We start from the raw sequence: 15,914 nt of genomic DNA on the forward strand, positions 1-15,914 counted from the left end.
TGATGAAATTCCCAAAAATATTTCTGGCCACAAAAATTCTTTCGAACATTTTAACACAAAGAAAGAAAGATGTCCGTTTTTGCTGGAATAATTTTGTGCGCAAAATCAATTATATTTAGGCAAGACGTTGAAGTGAGAAGGTTCTGGTTTGTTACATTTTTGTAATAAAGTTAATCAAAAATATTTTTTTACTTTCAGATGCAAATTTTCGGTTCAGCTACAAACGGCGCATATGTCCATGGTAGCAAATGGTTTGCCCGGGCAAATGCGTCAGGTATTTGCTTTGAACACAAACACAGCTCGGCGTCTGAGCCTGTAAACATTCGCGTTCAGCCAGAGTGCTGTCGTCGCTTATATTCGCTGTGACTCTATACGGCTTGGTTATTTTTAGCACAATCAGCGCCAAATAAAGGACAGGCACCACGAGTTTGGGTCACCAAGCGCACAATTACAACTGAGACTTTCTCCAAGGTCTACTTGTTGACACCACGTGTTCGGCTTGTTGATATCAGTTGGAAGAAATTGGGTGTTTACCAATTCGACGTAGGCACCCGTGACGTGTACCACTCTGCTCGCTATAAAGCGGGTTTCCCAAAAAGTTTCTTCGTACTTAAACTGCAAAATGTAACTGATGTGGCCCCTTATATCACTGGTGATGGCATGAGCATTTGCCGAAATGTTTGAGAAGTAAAGCATGTTGCTTTTTAAGTCTATTTGGGCCGTTATTTTCATCATTTAACTTTGTTTTTTTGTGTTATACCTAAATATACCGAATTAATAAATAAGTAAGTGGAACCGACGGGTGCTGTTAAATCGAACGATTTGATTTCTGGATAGAAGTAACATTTCCTATCCTAGAGTAACGAACAATTCCTATCTTACACTTTTCGAAAACACGATAAATCAAACATTGAAATCAATAGGCGCCGAAACAACAAGCAATTACAAATTAAAAATACAATATTCAGTGATTTTATTTGATTACTAGGTTTGTTGGAAGCCCAGAGCCTTCAGTTGTCCATTCACGTCAAATGTGGTTCGTTTATTTCGATATCTCATCGATATTTTTACCGCCATGCCCGACCGTAACCAACATCAATGCTCTTCTACTTGTCAACCAACCCTCCTTCGGTGATTCCCCTAAATTGAGAACGTTGTATTCCTGCAAATAATATTATTATTTGCAGCCTTTACAAGTTTTGTAGCAGTTGTTGCGAACACGACTTTGCCCGTTCGAAGCGGGTTAAGAAACCAGCTTTGTGCAGTCAACAGCATCATAATATTCTCTATCTTGGCAAGCATGCATCTACCACGTTATCAGCATGCCAAGGTGTTTGTTTGCGTGACGAAACAATGACGGCGACGTTTACCGGGAAAATGCGGCATGACGCCAATTGACACTGATTGATGTCGGCAGTTGGCACTGACGCACTGTGAGTGATTGATCGAGAGTGAACGGCGCGGATGCCGATTTCCGCCGAAAGGTTCGACGCAAGTGGCATGCAAGCATGTCTGTTGTGTTTTTGCGGTGACGTTGCGGTCACCATGGCAACCTGCCGACGCGTTGCCACGAACGAAACTCCCTTTGACACAAAATGTCCGATTTTCCTTTAACTGACGATTCGTTGAATTTTTTTGTTCGTAGGAAGATATCAAATTCCTTTCCAAGAATCTCCACTGAAACATATAGCCTATGTTACTAAAATATGTCCTGTATGTTGTGAGGGGTAGCGGATCTAGGGAATATGTCAGGGTTAAAAAAATCCTAAAAAGGTGTTGTTGCTTCCTTTTACCCACGTGTCAGATTATTCGGCCATTTGCGGCGTCAACTGTCAATCAAGAACATATGGCGACATCGTGTGGCTCATGTTTATATTTGCTTATCTGATTTTTCTAACGGCCTAAATAGACATAAAAGGCGATATGCTTTATCGTTTAAACGTTTTGGCAAATGCTCATGCCATCATCAGTGATATGAAGGACACATTAGTTACACCCGTTTATATCCACTTTAGTCACGTAAAGTTTTCTGTTTTATTCATGTTAAATTGAAAATTAGCAAAAGGAAAAACAACGAAATTGTTCGGATAAAAAAGTAACTTGAAACTTCGGAAATAATTTTGAAATAATTAAAGTTTTCTATTTCATTTTATTTGCAAACCGCCGAGATGAAATAATTGACAGATCGATTTGTTTATCTTGATATGTGTTCGGCATTTCGGACAGACAGGAACGGAAAGATAAAGATTCAAATCGTGATAGAAATGAAATAATATCATGACATGAAAACTGGTTCAATATCTTCAAGAGAAGTTAGCGAAAAAATTGATCGTGCCGTCGCTAAAATTTCGGGGTTTCAGTTTTTGATTTACTTTATTTTCTGAACATTATTTTCGTTTAGGTAGAAAGCACGGTAAAAGTTTTTCCAGTATATCTTTTTAAATAGTGGAAATTTCGGGGTTGATTTGTTAAGAAAATAACGGCCCAAATAGACATAAAAAGCGACATGCTTTATTGTTCAAACGTTTCGGTAAATGCTCATGCCATCATCAGTGATATGAAGGTTGTTGTTGTTTTGAAAGCAGTTCGTAAACGTAAACCAAGCACTTATACACAAAGGCAATATAATTTATTGTAGTTTGAACATTCATATGGAATTGTAAGGTATTAATATTGAGTTTTATTACTTTGTGCCGATTTAATGGAGTTTCCACTAGTGAAATGTTTGCCCGTTGTTTACTAGCAACGAACCGTTGGAATTTGGCCTTAATCTTACAGGAAAAAGCTTTGCAATACGACACAGCAAGGGTTGAAATCTAAGAAACCGGTCAACAACATGCAAAGTAATGCAAAAAAATCGGACAAAATTCTGCATTCGAACTCGTAGATAATGGGCCTCAGCATCGACCCTGCGATACTCGGGCCACAAAATCGTTGGCTCATTCCCTATTCCCTATAGATGTTGAATTATTTATTCCGATGTCCATTAAACATTGTGGCGGTGAATCACTGGCCGCAGTGGGCCGTGATTTGACGAAGAAAGCGATGGACAATTCAGATGGAAGAAGAAAAAGGCAAATTTTTCACTTTGAAGAGAAGAGAGGCTGAAATTTGATTGGTAGCGAAATGTGGGTGAAAGGTTAGAGCACTAACCTGAGGCAAAACAGAGTGAACGATTTGTTGTAAAAACACACTTGGAAATTATTAATCCCAACATATGTTTGTTATGAATACTTTTCTAGACGTAAAATCCTATTTGAAAAACTGACTGGAAAATAAATGCTAAACTTGGAATTGTTTTGTCAAGTGTTTGGTTTTGTTCACTACCATAATATTTATGTTACTATTTGTTAATGAGTTTCACAACCAATGTTGTGACAAGTTTAATTTGGTGCATTTCATCGTAAAAAGCAAATGAAGCCGCAAAGTTATTACTTGCTATTCAGCGACTTCTTGCGGCAAGTAAAATTTGCATGGCAATGCTGGTGGGGATATTTGCAGGATCTTGTAACGAAATAGTAACCAAAAAGTACTTCAGTGTCTTGTGTGTCGAATTACGTGATAAAAAGTTGCCTCATTTGGACAGCTGTATGACGTAAGGCTGGAAATATTATAGCTTTGAACCCGATCTTCACGGTGAGTTGCGTCTAGTTGATTTTTTTTGGTCGGTTGAACAAATCGTAGCCATACAATAATAATGCGGAGTAGGCCCGACATTGGGCCAAAACCTGATGTTTTTTTTCCAAGGAAACCATTACACTTGAAAGGTAATATTACCAATTTAAAATAAAATAAAATGTGACCCAGTGTAAAGTGAGGAACGGATCAAATCCACTGTATTCAAACTCGACCTGTCCCACTTACAGCTATATTAATGGAAAGCTTGAAACTTCATTTTTGTAACAAACGTCTACTAAATGTTGAATTCTGTTTCGTACAAACCTGAAGCTACGTAAGTCTACAAAACTCAAGTGTTACATATTGGAATAATATCATGACATTGCTCGGCCACTTACAAGATGAAATCAATTTACTTCTATATGTTGTGTTTAACTTCATTACACCTGATACAAACTGTATAAATAAGCGCAGAGAAACTGATTGAGCGAAACAGCTGGGTAATTGAAACCACATGTTTCCGGTGATCGTTATAAACTGGACCGACTGAATTCCAACTTCCACTACGGTCAACTCAGTGCTAAATACGCAGTTATTGGTCTGCAGATATAAAAAAAACTTGCAGCTTGCTTCTGAGCGAGTATTAGTTAGTGGCGTGTAAGCAGTGGTGAGAAATATTTTCAATTTTTTGTCAGCCGGTTCTATCACAAAATTTATATTTTTCAGACTGTTCTGTTACAAAAAGTCCGTTGACAGTAACCAGTAATGCTAACCGGTTCGCTGATCTCATAAAATTTCGTGAGACGGTTCCATAGAACTGGTGTGAACCGGCTGAATCCACCACACCAAGTATTATAAAATAGTCCTAATCAGTTAAAAAATATCTTGGCATTAAAATTTAACCTCTATGAGGAGGTTTTTAAAGTGTAAGAACTGCTTGGAATAGATTGTTGTGTCTAACACGCTTTAAATACAGGAATATATGCCAATTGCAATTTCTAACAAAATGCGTTTTTGTTGTAAATGAATGTGTTTGCTGCTTTGATGACCATATTATTTTTTATTGATATGATATTCAAGCACACTGGGCTATAAAATAAAGTTGACTCGAAAATAAATGTTTGAAATAATATAAAGTGACATAAATTTGAAAAAAACAACTTATTTGTCTGAAATCGTATTATTATCAACCAGTAATGAATGGAAGTGAATTGAAACCGAAACTTTACAAACGACGATGGATTTTCCTCGCAGCTCTGGCGTTTATGAACGGACTTCAAACTTTCGCGACCCTCGCAATCACCCAAGTGAACAATGTGTTTGTGGCATATTTCCACATCTCATATGCCCTGGTTGATTGGGGTTCGATCGGGAATTTCGCCGGGGAAATTATGGCGACTTTACCCACAGCTTGGTTTGTGTTCAACAACAGTTTCAGAGTCAGACACCTCGCAATCACGTGCTCCCTGTTGCTGAGTGTCGGGTTGGGACTGATGACTTGTTCACTCGCAAACCCGGCTCTGTTTCCGTTACTCGTTCTCGGTCAAATCATCCTCGGAATCCGCAACGCCGTCGCACTCGCTCTTGTCCCAGCCTTCACCGTGCAATGGTTCCCAGATACCGAAGTAGGATCGACTTTTGCGATGTTTCTTTTCGGCGGATCATCCGGGCTCATCCTCGGGGTCATTCTGCCAAGTCACGTAATGTATCAACCTCTGAAGAATTTAAGTCACGTGACACATCTGACACAGAGTAACCTCGGTCACCTGACCCCGAGTAACCTCAGCCATTCGAGTATGACCCCAAGTAACCTCAGCCAATCGAGTACGACCCCGAGTAACCTCAGCCATTCGAGTATGACCACGAGTAACCTCAGCCATTCGAGTATAACCCTGAATAACTTCATTTATTCAAATATGACCAAGAGTAACCTTAGTGACTCGTCGAGTGATTGGTTGTTGTATGATCGCGACGTTGCTTTGTTTCTTTACGGCGTTCCACTTTTATTGTCGCTTTTTACGTTAGCTCTGTTTGCTTGTTTCATGACGGACCGACCTCCGAGTCCACCGACTCTCGTGCAAGCTCGCCAAGTTGAAGAATACAATAACCTACCTGGTAGAAGGACAATATCGGAATATTTCAACGAGGTCAAGTCGTTGTTTAGCAACCAAACTTTCCTGCTTTCAACCATTGCAGGTGGACTTCTGCTTCACACCGGAGTGATTGAATTCCTCACAATGTCGCAAATGTTTAGGGAATTATTCCGTAAAACCCACAGCGATCTAAATCCTGATGTTATAAGCGGAGATTGTGTGGCTCTGTTCGCTGTTGGCGCTTTGATAGGAGCACCGATCTCTGCTTGGCTGGTTAATAAATTCCAGCGGTGCAAACTGCAACTTCTCATGGGCGCCCTCGGGTGTTGTGTAGCTGCTACTGGAGTGCTGCTCGGATTTCACTACGGAAGCATCGCGGTTATTTGGACTTCGAACTTTTTTTATGGTTTCGCGATTCGCATTGGCGCTGTCCCTGTACTTGAACTTGTAACACAAGCGAGTTATCCAATGAGGGAAGCGTTTGTTGGCAGTTTCTATGTTGCGATTCAAGCGGTTGAAAGCATAGCCTTGGCCGAAGTGGGACGAGTCGTGTTCAACGCTACTGGGAGGGAAGAGACTTTAATATATCAAGTTGTGTGTTTAATTATTTCTGTGATTGTTGCTGGATTAATTCAACCAGCAAAAAAGCGACGTGAGGCTGAAAAAGATCTCGGTTATGAAGAAAATGAATCAACCAGACTTTTGCTGCCTAAAAAAAAGTAAAGTACCGTTCATTCGAAATCCGCAAATCGGTGGAAATTTATAGTGCAATTTTATGTTTTTTCTTGTTTTTTTTTCTTAAAAAAATCTTGGTTGTTTGGTGGCCGATTCTCTTTCAAATTTTTCAAATAGATTTTTAAAATTAATTTTCAATACTTAACGTCGCTGGGTTAAAATAAACTGAGCTGACCTGGTTAATATAAGCGGAAATATTTAAAAGTTTCCAGAATAATAGAGGAAGTTTTTACGCAGTCTGGTAAATTCTGCAACGTTTTTCCACTGGTTTTTAGAAATTGCATTCAACATCCCATAATTTCTGAAAACTTTTTTATTGCGTTGTCGACCACTGGCGTATTTCTGGCATCAAATTACGTCGAATCACAAATAGCCTACTTATCTGGCAAGCGCAATAAACCAACAAGAAAACTAACAAACAAAACAATGAACGAAACAGTTTATTAGCCACATTGGTGAATCCCACGTGATTTGGATACGCAATTAACCTTCTGAATTTACAAATCGTTACAATCGTTGCACTTTACGTGTAGTCGCACTATTCCTTCTATTTTTTGTTCATGTAACAGTGCCAGTTCTTTCTACTTCAAAGAGAGTTAAAACAATGTTGTTGAGCATCAGTTTTTATGAAGCCTTTCTTGGTTTGCATGAACTTGTGTCGTATTGTTTTTTAAAGACGTACTTTACCAAAAAGCATCTCATTTATTTCCAACGTTTTTTGTTGAAAAATAAACTTACCACGAACCTTTATTACATGTGAAATTGTGAAATAGTTTTTCGATATTCAAAAACATCGATTTCTATGTGCAGATTGAGATAGCAAAAGTTGCTAAGCAACGGTTACACATTCTATCCTACAATTTGTAAGCACAAGTCGGACGGTTTTTACATAATTTTGTGTTTGGTAAACTAAAGATAGCATATTTGTACCCAATGTTACAGGAAAATAAATAAGATTTGTCATGTGTTCAAAATATTTGTATTAAAAGAACAAAAAACAACAAAGTGTTGTGTAAACAAAGTCCACCACACTGGTGCGGATCAAAATAATTCGCGTTGTAAACATTTTTGGAGACCTACAAAATTTGCTGCGAAAGTAATTTGTTTTTACCTTAAAACTATATTTGGAAGGTGAAATAATATAACATGTCGGAACCAGCTCCAGAAGAAGCTGCTGCAAACACAGGTTGGAAAAAATTGCATCATTTTGTGCAAAAACTGTGCATAAACCGGAATGCAAAGTACAAAAATATCCATTATTCAACATTTTCCAATCTGTGCACTTCTTTATTGTTAAAAAATCAGTTCCAAACAGACTGTTTTCATGGGTTACAACCCTGTTGTATGTGATTATTTTTGGCTTATGTCTTGCACAAGAATGTTTGGAAGTCTTGCTCTAAATCATTCTCATATTTAACATAGACTGATTTAACAAAAAAAATGTTTTCCCTTGTCATAGCTGCCATAGCAGGATAGTCTCCAAAATGAGATACCCATACATCAGCATAACTCTGAAACAAGAATCAAACTTTGTCAAAATTGTGAATCTTGCATAATTTCAGAACAAGCTATTGGAGTTGGGACAGAGGAGCCAAGTTCCGAAGCAGCAGCAGTGACAACCCCAGTAACAATACCAGCTGGTAAGTTGGGGGTTATGTAGTAGCTGTGTTGGGTTTCGGATATCTTTAATACAAGTTTTGTAACTTTTTAGCAGATGCTCCCGAAGACCAAATCACATCAACTGAAGCAGAACCTGGAAATGAAGAAAACAAACTCACAGAAACAAGTTTAACTGAAGAAGCTACAACTGAACGATCAGGTAAGATTTGTAATTTAAAATGACATTACAAATATAAAATAATATAAAAGTATAAAAGCGTCGTATAAAAATATAAAAGCGTTGATTAATATGAAATCATCGAGTCAATACATGATAAGCTGCAGCTCGTGACAAGAAAGCTGCACTAATGAGACCTTATCGGTTGAAACAGTGTTTACTGTCTGCAGCTTAAATGGCAATGTGTTTAAATTTGATTTTGTGTTTGAATTATTTGCTTTGCTTTATTTTTTTGTGAAAAAATATGATATTTCAAATTTGTGGTCCTCTTTGACTGCAATCTAAGTGATTCGGCAACATAACTACTTACTTTTGTGAACACATTTTTTACTTTGACCTTCTTTCTCAAAATCTTTGTTTGTGAAACAGAATTCCCTGAAGTTGTTAAAGCTGAGGAGAAAGATGTGCCTGAAGAAGCAAATGTTGAAATAACAGCAGCAGCGGAAACTGAAGAAGAAAAAGATCCAACTGCAACAGGTAAAATATTGTCGAAATGTTATTTATTTAATAAAGTTTGAATAAAGCTGCCAAGATGGCAAGGCTGGTTTGTGGAGATTTAACTTGTCAAACAAAAAAATAAATGCAAATGACCCAATGTTTAAAGATAACATTAAGATTTGACTGCTCCCCCCTGAATGTGATCCATATAAAATGCCCTAATGTTTAAAGACAACATTGTAACAAACAAATTAGAAGATTTCCAGTAAAAAAAATTACCTTGTACCTCAGTTCAGTCATTATTTTTGTTTATTTCTGACAACGATAAAGAAAACTACAGGAATTTATGTACTTTTCACCTATTTCGTTTCTACAGTTAAGTTCCAGTTGCTTCCAAGCAAGCAGTTCATCACCATTGCATCATCACTGAAGAACTCAATGCAGGAATTGCAAGATCAATTGGCAGCCAAACTTAAAGTTCCAATCAATGTTCTTCAGTTCTCACACACAGGTCGGCTGTTATCTCACTTGGATGTTCAACACTTGTTTTATCCATTGTATCTTCCTCCTTTTTGTCCACAATATTCCAACCATGTAAACTGTGGTGAAATTCAAATTTTTTTGTCAGCCGGTTCTATCAAAAAAGTCATATTTTTCAGCCGGTTCTGTTACAAAAAGTCTGTTGACAGTAACCAGTAATGCTAACCGGTTCGCTAATCTCATAAAATTTCTTGAGACGGTTTTATAGAACCGGTGCGAACCGGTTGAATCCCACCACTGGAGATAACAGCTTGATGATTGTTTTGGGATTGTGTGATAATATTTCTTTTACCAGTTTTTTCTAAAACACAATATTACAAGATTTATGATTGTCATTTATGATTGCGTTGCAGGCAAATCATTACCCACCACCGCAGTGTTATCAGAACTTGGTGTGACTCCAAACGGAACTGTCCAACTCGACGTTGTTTCAAACGATCCTGACAATGTTCCCCTGAAACCAAAAGCAAAACAAGAAATCAGTTCGTCCGATGTCATCACTGTCAGATTAGTTAAAGGTAGGTTACTTTTTTCCGTTTGTTGTTTTTCAACTTAATGTAATAAGTGAGTTAAGTTGGGTTTATTTCACCAGGCAAAATCGTAGAAGTACAATTTCACTAAAATATTCATCAGGTCGGAAAGTAAAATCTAAATATTGAACATAAAGTTTAAGGAACAAAATTAAACAATCATTAAATGTGTTCAAAATAAATGCCAGTGTTTTCTGGTAGGTATGCTTTGGATTTTGATTGAAATTAAGATTTGGTTCTGCATTTGTCAAATCTTAACACTGATTAGAAATTTTAGGTAGCATTTTCATCAAACCATCAATAAACTTGTTTAAAATAAGTATCAGTGTTCTGGCAGACATGGGTTGGATTTTAATTTACAAAAAGGTTTGGTTTTTAGAAAACAATGAATATGAAGACGTTGTAGTGGAAATAGAAAGAGTTGCCCGAAAGAAACCTTTCCTCGGTGGGTTTCGCAACAAACTCACTGGCAGTGAATTCCACCATGCCAGCGCACAAACTGTGACGAAGAGACGACCGCAGACAGATGTTGAACGATTTAACCGGGATTGCCAGGTAGCAAATATTTTCAAAAACTTTATACTTTCTGGTAAATTGATTCTGTGAATCATTTCCTGTTCTATTGCCATTGTTGCAACAATTTTCAGTTTTCATTATCAAGATCACAAGTTGGGAAATGTTTATGGCACTATTAGCTTTTTCTAATGTTAATCCCTTTTATTGCACTTTATAGACACTGAAGATGCTTGTTTAGCGAAATTAATTTGTTCTTTATAACACTGTCAGCTGATTTTAACCTGGAAATAAACATTTCCCAACTTGTGAACTTTATACTTTGCTCCAATTTATATAACTATGTTTTGTATTTCCAACTTGTCAAATTTTGAATTTTTAAGTCCCTAATTGTAAGTTTTCATTGAATAAAGTGGATACAACACAGGATTTAGGACAATAACTTCGAGGCCACCTTATTTAAAAAAAATCTGGTATGTATTAAATAACCTAATTTATAGGTTTTTTCTCAAATTAAAAACAGCAACGATTTTTGCAGACTGTGTTTGAGCGAAATCGAACGAGTCAAACAACAAACACAACTTCAACACAAATGACGAAGATCGGATGTTACGTTTCAACTCAAGAGGATAAGTTGATGTCGCCGGGAAAATACATCACATACCAGGAATACTTTGATGAAAGATTCAAAGCTGTGAGTTATGGTTATAATTCACAGAGAAGTTATAATTTATGTAGAAGTACCCACATTTATCTTAAGAGCAGTGGTTCTCAACCTTTCATGCACCATGGCCGCCTAAACGTAACTTAAGAGACTCCTGGCCCTCTAAAAGTAACCCAGTAAAACCTGTTCCCCCCTATTAAAAAAAATGTTTATAATGCACCTATACCCGTGGGCCCATGGAATACAGCTCATGCCCTCCCTTGGGGGCAATGGGTCCTAATTGAGAACCAATGTCTTAGCATGGGGCATGGGTTTTCAAACTTTTTATCTCTCCTTTACCTGTTTGCAGATTTTAATTACCTTGATTTTCTGAAAAAAACACACCTAAATTTCATATCTCACAAAATGTTGCTCACTTTTACTTACCCTACAAATATGTTAAAATTGCCCTAACAGAAAATCCACTCTGTGTTTTGTACTGTGTGTATTCTGACATGCTCATTGGTCCCATTGTTCTTACAGATTTGTTTCAAGCAACATTTTGTGTCTTGCAGGTGATTGTGTTGCAATCCTACTTCCGGAGATGGCAAGCGAGGAACATCGTCAACGAGCTGAAACTGGACCGGGATCGCCGGTTGGCATGGGAACGTGAGGAGGAGATCCGGAAGAGGCGAGAGAAGGAGGAGAGGATCAAGAAGGAGTTTGAAAGAAGGATGAAACCAAAAACCAAAGAGGACTTTGACTTGTTGTATGCTGCACTGGAAAGTAAGTTTGTGAGATGAATTTAAATGACTCAATTTATGCAGAGCAGAATGCTTGGTGACCTGCTGATTCGGTTCAATGGCTTTGACAGGCCTGGTGTACTATGATTTATATACAAGTATGCCGTGATCGCTGGTCTGCATGAACGCTCTAACGCTGATCCCAGTAGTGAATTCATCTTTAGTTATGCAAGAATGAGAAATAAATAGTTTGTATTTGCACACATTGTGTTTGTATTTGTAATAATTTTGTTACAAAATGTATAAATTAGAAAAATATATCGGATTGGACATTTGTGGGACAAACTTTTTGTAGACATGTTTGAAGAGCACTTTGTAGAAATAATTATCCTTTGTCAGTTTTAGGATAGGTTTTCTGCTTTACTACAGATACACCACGACATATAATGACTATTGTATTGCTGACAATCAGAGCTGAACAACTTTGTGTTTTAGAATGGCGTGTGGAGGAGTTGGGCCACATCGATGCAGAGTTGGATGGTCCAGAACGAAAAGCAGCGCTGTGTTCGTTGCTTGAACAAGAAACTCAACTTATTGCTTCGATCGGACGACACAAGATTGAAGCTGGGAAGGAAAACAAGGAGAAAAATATACAAAGATTCCTGGATAAAGTAAGTGACAAGAAAATGTTTAACAAAAAAAGGATGGATTTGGGTAAATGAGAAAGCAATGTACCACAATTTTGCTGAATTAATCCAACCGTTGCCTTGCATCAAGATTTGAACCACTGACCTCATACATTCTATGACTTACCTTAAACTTTGTAATGTTATTAGTAACACTACTTTGTTTTTTTGATCAGGCTGCTGCACCGAAGCGGTGGAAGGCTTACGATGGGAGGTACACGGAGATGGACACCCAGTATACCATAAGAGCTAAGGAGATGAGGGACATCTACAACAGTATCAACATGAAATACTTGACCCAAGATGAGAGACTCGATGTTTTACTCACACTCAAACACACTGTGAAGGTAAAGATACTCTAGGAACTGTTCATTTGTTTTCACGTAGATTGCTGGTTAACCTAAACAATATGGTGAAATATTAGAAACAGTGTGATAGAATATGTGTGTCAGAGATTTGTCAAGCACCTAAAAATAACAAATACGGTAAACCTTGGTTAATCTGGACCCATTTGGATCAAACAGTTTGTCCGCATTAGATGAAGATCCGGATTAACTGATGTTGATTAATTGAAGCCTTACTACGTTATAAATCACATGCACCTTTTAAGCAAAGATCTGGATTAGCTGAAGTTTACTGTATTAGAATAACGCAAAATCAGTTTTTGCTGGGAGACAACAAGGCTAATTTCTTGATTTCTCAAAAATTATATGATTAATTCCTGCACATAATAATCAGTTCCAGAGGATCCATTACACTGCATTATTTACAGCCAATATTTCATTAAGTTTAGCATTAGACACAGCTTAGTTAATTTAGGTGATGTGGATTTATTTATTCTGTAATTTCAGGAGCACGATTGCAAGTTGACTCGTGAAATAACAGAGTTAATCGACCGTGAAGCAGACCTACTCATGCGTGGAGTTTCCGACACAAATTTGGAGGGACTTCGGAAAAGAATTTCAACTTTGTTTCTTCAATATTGCAAGAATCCTCTCTTCAACCCTGAAGCTGCACGATTGCTCAAGGTACAACATAAATTTTGTTCAATTCAATTTCCATAGGTGACATCCAAAACATTCTACAAACAACTTCTTTTTAGCTTTGTGGTTTGATCTTTGCAAGGATTATTGTCATTGCACCTTTTTTTAATCATTTGTGTAATGGCTAAAAAAGCCATAAATTTACAAAAAAAAATGTTTTAAATTATATATATTGCCATTATATTTTACGTTTCCCAGAACTTTTTAAATATTATGTAGCTATATAAGCTATTGCTGCCAGGCATACTATCAAGTTTGAAGAGCTCTTCTGGCAAACAGAAGAGCTCTACAAACTTGTTTGTGCAGCTGTTTTCGCCATATTGTTTTGTCGATTTTTTTAACATGCAACTTAAACTCAACTCAATTCAATCCCATGTACTTTGTCAAAACTTTACAAAATCCCATCTCTCATCTCCAGGTTCCTCAGGATCCAAGCACATTGCGCAAAGACATCTACTTCTGCCCATCAGCTAATCAGTATCTTCCATCAACTGAGTTTAAGATTACAGCAAACTCACGATCAGTCGGAAAATGCAGAAAGTAAGTTTCTGTGTCTGACCCAAGAACCAAAAAATGCTTCACTATTATTTTTCACTTCACTATTAACTTCCAGCTCTGTAGCTAAAATAACATGTAACAAGGTCAGCAATTGAGAACTGGTAAATAGTTCATCTGCCAAACTAATGTTCGCTACTAAAGTTGGCTCGACAATGGTGACTTTCCCCATTAGTTGCCATTTGAAAGGGTTAAAGTCTTGTGTTGCTGATCCCTGACACTTCAATTTACAAATATTTCAGGGTTCAGGAACTTGACAATGCAGCTCGAACTCGACAAGATTTCTCGCATTATCGCATCATGTTGAGGAACTTGAGAAGAACTGAGGAAACTTACAACGACAACAGCAAGATTGCGTTCCTTATACAGGTGAGTTGATCCTGTGATGTATTTATGGCTGGTTGTTGATAACTGTCTAAATATGCATTTCAGTGTTAGTTAAAGAACATGTTTTCTCTCCTAACTTGACTAAAGATGGACAGAAAAAAAAAGAGGCCAAGTGGTTAGCATGACCAGCTTGTGATCACAAGGTTGTTGGTTCTAATCCTGTCTCTGTCGCTTGTGTTTCCCTGAGCAAGAAACTTGAGCGGCATTGCTCCAACCCAGAGGTGTCCGATGGGTTAAACTAAATTAGGCGACTAACTGCTAACGTCGAAAAAATCAAATAAAAACTGATCCAATGAACTAGCAATAAAAATTATGCTTGTGAGCATAACACATTCACGTGTTGCCCGCCCACCGAGGATAAAAATCAAACAAACAAACAATTAGGAATGTGTTAGATCCCCAGCAAAAGTAAACTTTTTGTGAACAACATAACGGTATTAACTTACACAAAAACCTATTTGGGCGACAGGAGAAGGATCTCCAGTATCTTGTGGAGAACATCTGGGCAACTCAGAGCATCCTGAGTGCATGGGATGACCTCTACGACCTTGTGCTTGTGAGATGGGATCGGGATGAGGAGTGGTCGCCATGGAATTGCATCCTACTCACCAAAGATGAGGCGATCGCTCATGCCAGATTGGATCACTTAAATGAGGTAAAGGAATTTGTCTAATGGGCCACTGAACAGCTGTGAATATATTTGCTGGAGTGTATTTCGTATCAGGCTCATGCTTGAATTGTCAATGTAGGCAAACTGTAACAGCACACTAATATGAAATATGCAAATCACACTATGTCTGATCTGTAAGAAACCTGTGTACCATGTACATCCACATATCTGTAAAGGGGCTACTCAAAAATAAGGAATTCATGCAATCCATTAAAAAACAAACAATGGTTAGATGCAAACAGTTAGGGTTGTGTTGAGGGTTTGTAATAACAATAACTTTAAGATTCAATCTCTGATACTTATTTGTTTCTATATACTCACATCTTAACGTCACATGTTAACACAAATGTACATTTTTTATCAGTACACTGTATTGGTTGCAGATTTTTCAGGAGCCCATCCTTAAGTATAACGTCTTTAAAATTTGTTTTTAAATGAAATAATGTGACCATATATTGATAGTTAGCTGTTTGTTTTGTGCCAAAATTGTTGCTTCAGTTTGTGGACAAACTTCTGTACTTCTTACGTTGCTTTTAACAGGCTTATGGTCAAGTGTTTATACTAAAAGTGAAGAACAAACACACATTGGCGAGGATCTACTTCAGTCGGCTTCCTGGGATGTCCGAGCAACTTCGAAGAAAAACAACCGGATCCCAGCGTCTTCCTGGACCAGGAGAGATTAGAGGAAAAAATGTTCTCAATGCATATTAAATGTTTTTAATTTAAAGTGTACATTGGTCCTATTTGTGCACTTATTGTTGTTTAAAGTGACATGTCTGTGTTTTTGCCTCTGTGTTGTTAAATCAGCAAGTTTTGTTGAAGAAATTAGTTTAAAAGGGAAATTTATACAAATAAAAATACTAAAATATTTTGTGAAGCATTT

The 15,914-nt window shown here is 37.4% G+C and overlaps 2 protein-coding genes across 3 annotated transcripts; both read left to right on the plus strand.

Annotated features, from left to right (window-relative positions):
- Nucleotides 1-4,814: 4,814 nt before the first annotated feature.
- On the plus strand, nt 4,815-6,434 carry LOC145232621 (putative MFS-type transporter C09D4.1). The gene has a single exon (XM_080097282.1). It carries the CDS (start codon nt 4,815-4,817, stop codon nt 6,432-6,434), a length of 1,620 nt encoding a protein of 539 aa, XP_079953408.1.
- Nucleotides 6,435-7,391: 957 nt separating this feature from the next.
- LOC145232949 (IQ motif and ubiquitin-like domain-containing protein) lies at nt 7,392-15,899 on the plus strand. 2 transcript variants are annotated; one of them, XM_080097611.1, is made up of 16 exons: nt 7,392-7,632; nt 8,009-8,086; nt 8,161-8,265; nt 8,653-8,760; nt 9,098-9,232; nt 9,615-9,779; nt 10,171-10,346; nt 10,843-10,998; nt 11,523-11,733; nt 12,186-12,361; nt 12,553-12,723; nt 13,228-13,404; nt 13,838-13,959; nt 14,217-14,343; nt 14,831-15,016; nt 15,572-15,899. In XM_080097611.1, exons 1-16 carry the CDS (start codon nt 7,593-7,595, stop codon nt 15,740-15,742), a joined length of 2,304 nt encoding a protein of 767 aa, XP_079953737.1. In that variant the 5' UTR covers nt 7,392-7,592; the 3' UTR covers nt 15,743-15,899. The 2 variants fall into 2 exon arrangements, with proteins under 2 accessions (XP_079953737.1, XP_079953736.1); XM_080097610.1 differs by having other exon boundaries at nt 7,393-7,632; nt 8,158-8,265.
- Nucleotides 15,900-15,914: the final 15 nt, after the last annotated feature.

Source organism: Phallusia mammillata, chromosome 6 (genome assembly GCF_965637545.1).
Source record: "Phallusia mammillata chromosome 6, kaPhaMamm4.hap1.1, whole genome shotgun sequence".
NCBI classification, from domain to species: Eukaryota; Metazoa; Chordata; class Ascidiacea; order Phlebobranchia; family Ascidiidae; genus Phallusia; species Phallusia mammillata.

Bases quoted from the DNA above. Each gene is read 5' to 3' on its own strand.
- LOC145232621 (XM_080097282.1), top strand. From the start codon at position 4,815: ATGAATGGAAGTGAATTGAAACCGAAACTTTACAAACGACGATGGATT.
- LOC145232949 (XM_080097610.1), top strand. From the start codon at position 7,593: ATGTCGGAACCAGCTCCAGAAGAAGCTGCTGCAAACACAG. The intron at 8,761-9,097 runs GTAAAATATTGT...TCGTTTCTACAG, and splicing joins AAAAGATCCAACTGCAACAG to TTAAGTTCCAGTTGCTTCCA. The intron at 13,960-14,216 runs GTAAGTTTCTGT...CAAATATTTCAG, and splicing joins TCAGTCGGAAAATGCAGAAA to GGTTCAGGAACTTGACAATG.